Genomic DNA, 12,128 nt, shown 5'->3' with positions numbered 1-12,128 from the left:
TATATTTTGTACATTTTGTTCCTATTTCTTTACTTAGATATATCAACGACAACTTTTTGACTCAATTACCCACAAACATTTTCCAGAAACTTGTAAATGTGTCTAAGTTGTAAGTATACATTGAGTTAATTGCATGCTGGCAGATATCTGTAATGTCACTCTCTTTATTATTTTTTTTATTATTGTGGAACATCGTAATCGTTTTGATATCACAGAAAAATTTGCTAATGATTTCGATACTCTGCCTAAAGCGAGTGGTTTGTAATATCAACACGGAACAAACTGACAATCCAATTAAATGATAAATGTTTCTTCTTTTTTAATCCAAGGACTTTGTCGTATAACAACCTGACGAGTTTACCGAAAGGACTTTTTGATAACACTACAAGTTTGACATCTTTGTGAGTTAATTAATAAGCTTTCAGTATTCAGGATGACAAAAACATTCCTGAGATATTCTCATATTAATCGATTCGCCAATTTGAAACAATCTACAAGTTAATATTCTTAGATATGTCAAAGCAGGTATGATGGACTTACAAATAACAATGTCAACGAAGCCGAAATAAATAAATATATATATATATATATATATATATATATATATATATATATATATATATATATATATATATGTATATATATATGTATATAAAAATATATAAATTTATGTATTTTCGAAAAAAAAACTTTCTTTCCATAACTGTTCTCTTTCTTTTGGTTTCGTTTATTTTGCCATTTGTAAGTCCATCATATCTGCATTGAAAATCTAGTGATATTAACTAGCATTTTTTTTTCAAAGTGAAGAGTTGGTTACTATGAGAATATCTCAGGAATGTTTTCGTCATCATAAATGCTTGCAATAATTCTTGCCTTTTTTTCTGTTTCATTTGATTAATGAATGATTTAGTATAGCTAACGAATAATATTAACGATTCTGCTACGTCTATAAAAACAAAACCAAAAACATGCTTTGCTGTTGAATTTCATTGCATCCGAAAAGGGTAAGACATATTTAACTCTGGCTTTGTTACTACTAGAAGCACCGAACACAGATATTTCCTAACATAACAAGATGATAAGCGAGTTTATTATGCAATACATGTTTTTATCAATAAAACAACTATATTTAGCACGTACTTATCACTTAATATGTGTTGATTATATATATTGTATGTTCTTTGTGAGGTACTATGGATTTCAATCATGGTAACATATATTTTTTACATTTTGTTCTCTTTTTACTTAGATGTATCAACGACAACTTCTTGACGCAATTATCCACAAACATTTTCCAGAAACTTGTGCATTTGTCTAAGTTGTAAGCAAATATTTAGTAAATTGCATGCTGGCAGATATCTGTAATGTCCATCTCTTTATTATTATTTTTCATTGTGGAACATCGTAATCGTTTTGATATCACAGAAAAAATTGCTAATGACTTCGATACTCTGTCTAAAGTGAATGGTTTGTAATATCGACATGGAACAAACTGACACTCCAATTTTATGAAAAATGTTTTTTTTTTCTAGGGATTTGTCGTTTAACAACCTGACGAGTCTACCAATAGGACTTTTTGATAACACTACAAGCTTGGAATTTTTGTAAGTTATTTAATAGGCTTCAGTATTCAGGAGGACGAAAACATTCTTGAGATATTTTCATAGTAATCGATTCGTAACTTTGAAACAATCTACTAATTCATAACACTAGATATGGCACAGCATGTATGATGGACTTACAAAGAACAAAGTAAACGAAACCGAAAGAAAATATATATATATATATATATATATACATATATATATATATATATATATATGTATATATATATATATGAGAAATAATGCAAGCATTTAGGGTGACGAATACATTCCTGAGATATTCTCATAGTAATCAATTCTTCACTTTGAAAAATAAAATTCTGATAGTTAATATGACTAGATTTTTCAATGCAGATATGATAGACTTACAAGTAACAAAAAACGAAACCGAAAGAAAGAGAACAGTTATGGACAAACTTTTTTTTCTCGAAAATGCATAAACTCATATAATTTTATATATATAAATATATATATATATATATATATATATATATATATATATATATATATATTTATAAATATTCGAAATGTCTTTCTTTCCATAACTGTTCTCTTTCTTTCGGTTTTGTTTATTTTCGTACTTGTAAGTCCATCATATCTGCATTGAAAAATCTAGCGATATTAACTACCAGATTTTTATTTCTCAAAGTGAAGAATCAATTACTATGAGAAAATCTCAGGAATGTATTCGTCAGCCTAAATGCTTGCAATATTTCTCGTTTTTTCTTTTTCATTTGATTAATGAGTGAATTAGTATAGCAAATGATAATAATATTAACGATTTTGCTACGCCTATAAGAAAAAAAAAACATGCTTTGCTGTTGAATTTGATTGCATCCGAGAAGGGAAAAACCTATTTAACTATGTCTTTGTGCTATTGAAAGCACCAAACACAGATATTTCCTAACATAACAAGATTAGGAGCGAGTTGACTATGCAATACATGTTTTTATCAATATAACAACTATTTTCAACACATATTTATCACTTAATTAGTGATGATTGTATATATTGTATGTTCTTTGTGAGGTTAAATGAATTGTTATCATGGTAACATATATTTTGTACATTTTGTTCCATGTTTCACTTAGATATATCAGCGACAACTTCTTGACGCAATTACCTACAAACATTTTCCAGAAACTTGTAAATTTGTCTAAGTTGTAAGTAAATATTTAGTAAATTGCATGCTGTCAGATATCTGTTATGCCACTTTCTTTATTTGTATTGACGTACATCGTATGCTTTTTGATGTAGGACCCCTTAACTTTATAAAGTAACAAACATGGGTGCACACTTATCTTTTCGATTTTGATGTTATGAGGGGTGTTTAAGAATAACGGGAGCACAGACATCGTTGTATATTATGTTGATGATAGTCATTGTATTTAAAAGCACCTTTGCGTTACAGTATTACTTTTCTCTTGAAAATATCGTTTGCAATAATCATTATAACAATATAAAATGATGCACCTCTTTACATCTAGGGACAAAAAAAAACATATTCCTTCGGTTTACCTCTTTCTCTTAATTTCAGAATGCTTGTTTCAAATAAAATAACCTACCTACCGGAAGGCATGTTTCAATCTTTCAAAAATCTGAGCATAATGTGAGTAATAACATTTTAAAAAAAACTCTTTGTGCACTTGTTTACTTATTGCTGTTGTTGTAACTATCTTTATCTAGCATTTACCAAACACATTTGTTTTTCGACAGATACCTTTCAAACAATAAAATTGAAACTCTATCGAATACTTCATTGCTTGGTTTGAACCTTGTTCACCACATGTAAGTTCTACCAGCTGTTTGCATTATAAAATTTCATTTTCATATTTAAACTAAAATCGGTTGTCTATATTTGTAGTAAGCAAATCATAACTATTATCCAATATGACACAAACTAATATATTGCGATCTTCCTTGAAGATTTCACAAGAGTCATAATATTGTGACCTTCTTCACAAGAAATGTACTCATTATTTCGTTTAGAACCTTTTATGGAAACAATCTTTCATCTCTTCCCGCCGGGCTGTTCGAGACAATCAACTTGACATTCAGTTTGTAAGTTCAGTGTATATTTGATTCATTGTTGCATCTGATGAGCGTAATGTCCAATGTATTAGTATTTATCTTAGCAGAGAAAAATATTATATAATACTGATGAAATTTACTCTCAGTAAATGTTTATTGCACTTTATATTTTCTTTGGGCTTAAAAAATGATCGTGTGTGTATATTACAAGTAGCAATGTATTCTTCCATGTGTTAGTTGCGGTGACACTGTTAAGCATCACTTACTTTTCACTGTTGAGTTGTGTCTCCTTACGACAGTGCAATACATTTATGTACTTTTAGCTCCAATAAATCGTATTTCTTTTTCATTCTTTCGAATATTCAGGGACTTGTCGAACAATAGTTTATCTGTAATTCCGAGGGGACTCTTCAGTGCTTACGGTGGAAATCACGGGCTGTCGATATTACAACTGCAGAGAAATAAGCTAACTTGTCTATGGAATGATACTTTCCAGGGATTAGGCAGTTTAGCATACCTGTAAGAATTCAACGCTATCATGATTTGATACCAAATGGATCGTTGTGTGCTAGTCTCTTTAGACATGGTTGAAAGACACCGACATATAAGTTTTCCAGAAGTGGTATATTAAGTGCTATGGAACACACGTTTAGCAGATCATCAAATACGTTCTTCACTAAGAGATCTCGTAACGCTTTCTGTCAGAATACTATAATTTAGTTGCCGTAGTTTCAAAGTTTGTAGATTACTAAGGATCGTTGGGCTCCACTACCACAGTCGTTAGTTAAAACATGATTGCTTAAGGAATTTGCACAGGTAGTATTGGATGAAATGCCCGTACATGTTATTAGCTCTCATCTGCCTGCAAGATGAAATGGATGCTTTCACAGTAATCATTTTCTATTATGCTTTTGCAGAATTCTTAACAGGAACCTTATTCATTCCATCGCAGAACTAGCATTTTTGGACACCCATCTCAAATGTTTGTAAGTTAAAGTTATTTTTTTCTGGATATTTAAGCTTTAGACGAATATAAAATCCTTGTCAAGTGATGAATTTTTAACGTTATTGTTTTCCTAATAAAGATACCTGGTTGCGAATAACATCTCCAATGTTTCCAACAACTCGTTTGCTCTCGAAAACATTGATATGTAAGTATACATGTGCTTGGAACACAAATATTTTCACAATGTTAAAGGGTCTATAGAATGAATCCGAGAGAAGCATCGCTTGATGGGAGCGAAATGCCGTGTGCAAATCATCCCTATGGCAACACACTGAAACTCGACTCCCAACAATGTAGACAGATACTGATCTACATGATACAGTAGTATACACGCAGTATGTACGATATATATATACACACTGATCTACAGTACTGTATGTTGCCGAGTACCACATATACAGCGCTAGCTAGATTGCAGAGTCGTAACGCTCGTACGTACTATACTAGGGAATTGTGTGTAACAACTCCCCGCTCGTACGTACACGGCCGTAATTAACTTCACTATTACACTTAGACACAAAAATCTTGGTCTAGGTGCATATAGGGCCGGGACACAGTCTACTCGAAATACACATCGAAATTGTGTCTAGCTCTACAAAGCAACGTAGGACTAGAAGAATGAATTGAAACAAAACGGCAAAATCTCTCTGGTAGATTCTTTTGAAAACTGGAAAACGCTGAAGGAGGTCGGAAGTTGCTATACCGCAGTCGAAGTAGCATAGGCCTAGGTAAGTCAAATAACTTTCATTACCGATTCAACTACGGTAAGGATGTTGATGGCCTAGCTACAAGCACTTTTGGCTAGGCCTGTAACGTTAGTTAGGCCTTACAAGTTGCATTCAGGTAATCTTAGTTAGTGTCACTGTCAGGACACATGGTAAAAGTATCTGTAATACTGTGACTAGGCCTGTCCTGAATATTTGATATGGGCCAAATGTAGTTGTATCTAGTGTAGACGATCGTGAATTGCAGCCACCATTGTCAGCTAGGGTATTCAACAAGGACTCGGGAGTTGTATAGGAATATAGGGAGTTGAATAGGATAGTAATAGACTAATCCACAACCATCAAACACGCCATTGTAATAACGCCCATGTTTTATCCCAACGAAGTACTTTAAGTTCTTTTAATCCTCGTATTCGTGCTATAAAAACGTGGAATAATCTCCAGGATAATGTTAAGAATAAGCCTTCTTACTCTGTATTCAAAAGAAAACTCCAAACTGTAATTATTTCTCACTATTGATGGATTTATTCTTGTGTGTGTTTGCGATTAAGATCATTATAAAGATTGTTAGGATTGCTTATTAACATTATTAATTTTAAGTAGAGTCAATTCGATTATTTCATCATTGTAGATGCTACTATTAACTTTTCATTTTCTATTCTTAAGTTTTTCTTTCTTTTTTCTTTTTGGGGAGTCTCCTACTTTGTTGAGCCTTACAGGCTTTATAGGAGACTTCCCGTCACACTGTAAATTGTGATGAAACAAATAAATATACAAATACAAATATAGTATTACTAGGCTACTCCTTACTAACCTAATTTTGTGCAACTATGGAATCAATTAAACTGTGCGAATCTTTTAGGCTGTGGCTATTCTTACGACTAGTCGTAACAATTATTTATAAACTATATTCTTACGACAAAGGCGAATGCAAGCGCAGTAAAGTAAATAAAGCAACTGCGCATGTAGTAGGGGTAACCCTAACCCTAAACATTACCCTAAACCTCAATCCTAACGCTAAACCTACCCGGAAATTATTGTTACTCCTCGTCGTAAAAATAGTACTCCTGGTCATAAAAATAGCAATTGCGCATGCTTAGTCGGAAATTATTCTTACGACTAGTCATAAGAATAGCCACTTTGAATCTTTTATCTAGTTTCAAATGCCTTTCGTGTCTTAAACTTCTTACCTGCCAAAATTTCTTACAAAATAATACCTGTGTTTATTAGTGCAGTTAACATCACTGTTAGCCTTACATTTCTACAAATGGCAAAGATACCTTATTTCGTTCATGGTATTTGGCATCCTCCAAAAATCCACAAGAAGATAAATAAATTGATGTCGACCTACTAATTATACTAACATTTGATAGGCCTTCCCAATATCACAGATCTATGACAGACTGCATATCCCAGATCAAAGTACTAGGTAGCAATCTTTATTTTCTGTTGGTTTTGCTAACTTTGAAAAAAAGGTAATGCCTGGCCCACATGCTTTATTGAAGCGTAAAGAAAGTGGATAATTTTCAAGTTTTACAAAATGATATTTGCATCAGGAGTCATCATTTTGAAGGAAAAGGATGCAGGTACATGTGGTTAAAATATGTATGCCTTCATAGCTAGGAGCAAACATTTGGGTGCATGTAGTTAGCGAACATAGACTAATAGTAGTCTGTAGGTGACTAAGGACAGGCCTAACTTTATTACTAATGTGACTTCTTTTTTTCCCTTTCTGATTGATGTATAATTGACTCATGGCCCACTGAAAATCCAGAAATTATGATTGATATATAATTGACACATTGCTTGCTGAAAATGCAGGAAGTATGACCAAACTCAATGCAGCACTACTACTCACCTTAGATATAAGCACCAACTGTACAAAACTAATGGAAAGTAGATGTTGTTTTCTTGCCTTCTCCTACTCCCCAGGCGACTAACACTCTAAAATCAGCAAAAAGACCTCCCAACAAAACAATGTTCCAAAGAATGGACATTTTGTGGTTAACTCCCAGCATATGATTCTGCCTATAACTTAGTGTAGCTTATGAAATAATAAACTGTGTAAAGCAACAAGAAAGTTTTTAGCAGAAGTTTTGCAAAAGCAAACTTTAAAGTGTTCATAATGGTGAAGAATAAGTATCAGATTGCAAAAATGGTTAGGCTAGTATATTACAATGGACATTATAGAATAATTTAACATACTAGTGCATGAATTTAGGATAGTTGACGATACTATTAACTTGGTTGAAAGGCCAACTGAACTAATTTACTGTTTGTCCTATGCATGCATTGCAAGGTAGGTATAGGCTGTACTTCCACCACATTCACTTTCCTAGTTTCCTTTATAGATCTAGTTATTTTGCTTCACTTGGTATGTAGCTAGGCTAAGCTTCATTCTAAGGTCAGTGAAACCCAACATACTGTAGAAAGTCACATTCTGTTTTGGTACTTTATTTAGTTTGCACTATATAGCCCTATGGTATGCAACATTTTTTTGTGCCATGTTTTCGTCAGCATTTATTTGTTTGTATTTGTTTTCAGTAGATCTATGCTTCAGAGATGCAAACTTCTCATAAAATCTATCAATGCTAATGCTACATGCATACTTTCCAATGGAACAAATTATACTTGGCCAAATTTGAATACACCAAGTTCTGTACTATTCAGTATTTACTGTTTACCAAGGCATGCACTGTTGCAACAAGAGATGAAGGAGGATTAGATTTGGTCTATTTGCATGGAATACCCTTCTGTCATTGTTGTAATATTTGCAAGTAATACATCTAGTGTATTCAAATCCAGCTTTTGCCCTTCATCTCCACTTCACCTTCTACATGTACAACATCTGCGTTGAGAGCATTGACAGGAAGTCATCCTACATATAAACTACCTTCAGTACATAGAGTTACAGTAGTCTCTTGTTAGCAGTATAAAGTCATGTTAGCTCATTAGCTGATTACCGTGAATAGCCCATGTTGACACCTGGAAGTCCTTCCTCTCCTTAAGGAGAAGTATATATTATGGTAGGATGGTGAGCCACTTCCTGGACATCCAGCCCAGGTGGCCCTTTATCAGAGTGAATTTAGAGAGTCAGGACAATACATGCAGAAGTAGCATTGCATCATGGTTCCTTAATGCCCCATGTCAAAACCTAAAAGCCCTGTCATGGCAACAGTGGGTTGCATGGACATCCTTCAACTACCCTGCCAGCTGACAATTTTTTAGAATAATGGCTCATGACGGTCTGTGAATAATTGTTGAATTCTTGCCAAAAGGCCAAGAATTTGATGGAAATGTTGTGTGTGTGTATTTGTGTACATGGTAAGACAACTGCTTGCAAACACAATTACTGAAAAGGTAAATATTACTATAAAATATATTCTGGCCAAGAAACCCTGATAAAAGTTTGCATAATCAAACCTTATAAATAACATACGACCCCAACTTTTTCGTTCTTTATCACAGCTACGTTGGATACTGTATGTGGCGAGAAAGTACTTGGCAGCCATTGATTTCAACTTTCACAGAAACCGTCACAAAGAGAGATGGAGATGGGAATGATGAGTAAGTGTTTCTGTCTATGCCCTCATTATATGCTTATTTAATATCTGTAGTGAATGGCATTAAATGTACAACCCATTTCAAATGATACCTTTTAGGCACACTTCTGACTCACTTCACAACAGAATATTTACATTATTACCATAGATGCAATTGGTGGTTTGTGGATTCGTTTATGTCTTAAACCAGAGGTTAAATGCATAACTAAATTGAAACACTTTCAAGGTATTTACCTAGTACATGAACATACAGTTCTACACTCCTTTTGATGATGTTAATTGTTTCTAGGTAGTATTTCATAGTGAAAACCATAAAGATTTAATTGACAGCAGCCTTAGAGCTTTATTGAAGATATTTGTTAAAATACCCTGAGTTGATTATCTGGAGGTGCACAAAGGAATATGCAAATCACAACCACCTCTTATGATTTCTTTTCAGGGTCAAGGTGAAGTACTCCACAGCCACCAAACAATGGCATCTGGTACCTGTGCAAGAGCCCAAAACCTAGGGATACTTTCTGCATTTCCGGAGAACATTGTGAAAGTTCTGGTAGTTAATCTATGTTCATCCAAACAGGCTTGATAAACCCTATTGATGAACCAAAAAATGATACCAAGACTGTCCACCGTCCATAAGCCAACAATTGAAGACTTTACAGAGCACACATAATCAATGGTTGTAGATTCTTAAGCTCATTTTCACAAATATATGATATGATTAATCAAACAATAAACAGTGGAAGTAAAATTATTATTGGCAGTTAAAAGATCGGTTTGACGAAAGAACATTCAAAACTGTACTATAATTTGCTATTTTCTTTCCCATTCGTTATCACAGCTTGCATTAGACCAAATGTTATGAATGTAAGCTCTTTAATTTCACAGGAGATAAAATACTGCAAGCAAACATCAAACATCGTTGTTAAATTGATGCCCAGAAAATTAAATCTCACCAACTGAAGTCACCAAAATGGTATAACACTTCTGAAGTTGTGCGTATAGTACATTTCTGGTGAAAGTGAGACACGTGAGGCAGTTTTTGTGGACATATCGGCGAGGTATGGATAGTTGCTTTGGAAGAAAAACTATCCCATTTTCCACAACTACCTATCCTTTGTTTTTCAAAGTTGTTCATGCATATGACATTGAGAAGTGTAGTCTCTATAGGTCAATATATTAAGGCCTACATATGTCAAAATAAACATGTCTAGCATGTATTGTCTTTCCCTTAAACAATATTTGGTCCTTTCCGTACCCTCAAAGAAAGTTATCTTACAATCCATGATATGCATTGAAAAACATAAATGTTTCTTAATTTGAATATGTTTTTCTAAAATATGCCAACTTTAATTCCTGCGTACTGTAGTGACAATCCTCTGATGGAAACATGTTCCTTATGCACCAAACTGCACAGGATGGGATGACTATACTATTGTAACGTCCAGTTCTGACGGCTTTCCAGTAAATAAAAGACCTATATGCAGTGTACCTGTAGGTACTATAACAAGTCCTGTGTCCCAGTATCAGAAGGTTATATCTTTGGACCATCGCCAGATTCAAAGCTTCAGGTCCATTATTAATGATCGAAAATGAACGTTTGTTTAATGTAGGAAGCAAATGTCTTGATATGATCTGCTTGGTTCTCGAGTTCTAAATGAATGTTATGAAGGGGCTCTTGCAACCCTAATCTCAAATATAAATTAGCATGTAAAACTAGCAACATTAACCACTATAATATTATTTAGCAACTATTGTCAGCCAATACTCATAGCTAGTACAGTAACTAGGTACAGTACCTCTTGATTACAGTTACACCTCTCTTTAAATGACTCCAATTCGTCATGAAGATAACAAAGAAAGGCCATGTTCGGGTATATCAGTAGACCTACTTACAGCAAAAAATTACTAGATACGACTTCATATTACAATTAGTATTAAAGAACTCGCACTCAATGATTGGATACAACAACTACTCTCCCACAACCGTGCATCAGTAATAACTACTTTGTATTCTTAACATGTGTATCAGGACATGAACAGTAGTTACGAGCCATGAGTACCGGTTGTTTTTGTATACAATTAAGGTATCTGCTGTGACACTGTTTTAATGAATACTCCAGAGGCATGCTATGTACAGGAATACTCTAAAATTAGACTATATAAAATGAATTGTTTTTGTAAAATGATGTCCACTCTATAAAAATGTCCTAAATAATAGAAGGGAGTTATTTTCTGTATGGCTGATGTGATGAATTCTCTCACAAAGACTCACATTGGTGTTGCCATATATATACATTCTTAAAAGTTCACTAAATTATAAGATCACTTCTCCAAAATAAAATATGATTTATGGATATTGTTTGCAACATATGCCTCCAAAAAATGTATGACAAGTTGTTAATTCAATCACACCCTAATATTAGCCTCGTCGTTATTGTAAAATGTTCACAGAATTGGATTAATAAGGGGATTAGGGGAGGCATTAAACCCAGTTTCCTCTCCCACAATGGATCCATCACAAGGTTTCACAATAGAAAGAAAGTTTCAGTCAGATCTGGCCAGTCAATCTCATTACACTGCTCCTGCAGTAGGCTTTACTCTGACAAAATATGGTAAGAAAATTGTACCAATTAATAGTGCCGGACTGGTTGCCAGGGGTACTTGGTATGCACCCCAGCCTTTGCCCCTGAATCATCAATTTGAAATTAAAAAAGTAAAATTTTGAAACACTTGTCAGATCTCCTTTGTTTCTTTTTCACCTTTTTGTTTTTCTAAATTTTTCCATTTTGTAGCTAATATGGGCCTGCCCAATCCCCACCAACCCCCCCCCCCCCATACCCTTATCTGAAAAATCTGCTACGGTGTCACACTTTTGTCGAAAGCGGAATTGTTGATTTTTGGAGGGGAACGCATGTCCCAACAAAATATGTCCCCTCCAAGGTGAAGAATATTACACCCATACATATGTCATATAGAATTACCACTATGTATTACATCAGTAAAAATAACTAAAAATATAAATCGGCATCACATCATGCACTTGGCCGACCCAAAAATTTATAAATTTGTTTGCCCACAGTGCAGAGGTGAACCTTCCATGTGTGTAAAAATTACCCACATGTCCGACACTACAAATTGTAACAGGTCATTCCAAGTAGAACATATAACAACTCCCTTGGCATTCTCCAATAACATAAAC

At 33.9% G+C, this 12,128-nt stretch overlaps 1 protein-coding gene across 1 annotated transcript in view; it reads left to right on the top strand.

The window, feature by feature from the left end:
• The window catches only part of LOC139982397 (uncharacterized), a 35,489-nt gene extending 25,981 nt beyond the window's left edge, over window positions 1–9,508 (top strand). The window contains exons 9-21 of the mRNA XM_071995216.1: window positions 38–109; window positions 330–401; window positions 1,250–1,321; window positions 1,533–1,604; window positions 2,696–2,767; window positions 3,142–3,213; window positions 3,321–3,392; window positions 3,594–3,665; window positions 4,002–4,154; window positions 4,553–4,621; window positions 4,721–5,369; window positions 8,835–8,933; window positions 9,369–9,508. Coding sequence (XP_071851317.1) covers window positions 38–109; window positions 330–401; window positions 1,250–1,321; window positions 1,533–1,604; window positions 2,696–2,767; window positions 3,142–3,213; window positions 3,321–3,392; window positions 3,594–3,665; window positions 4,002–4,154; window positions 4,553–4,621; window positions 4,721–4,790 — 868 coding nt within the window. The 3' untranslated portion in view covers window positions 4,791–5,369; window positions 8,835–8,933; window positions 9,369–9,508. The remainder of the gene's footprint in view (window positions 1–37; window positions 110–329; window positions 402–1,249; window positions 1,322–1,532; window positions 1,605–2,695; window positions 2,768–3,141; window positions 3,214–3,320; window positions 3,393–3,593; window positions 3,666–4,001; window positions 4,155–4,552; window positions 4,622–4,720; window positions 5,370–8,834; window positions 8,934–9,368) is intronic.
• The last annotated feature ends 2,620 nt before the right edge of the window (window positions 9,509–12,128 follow it).

Source organism: Apostichopus japonicus, chromosome 16, assembly GCF_037975245.1.
Source record: "Apostichopus japonicus isolate 1M-3 chromosome 16, ASM3797524v1, whole genome shotgun sequence".
NCBI lineage: Eukaryota > Metazoa > Echinodermata > Holothuroidea > Aspidochirotida > Stichopodidae > Apostichopus > Apostichopus japonicus.
The sequence above is the reverse complement of the archived record's forward strand: the minus strand, read 5'-3'. Positions and strand labels throughout refer to the sequence as shown.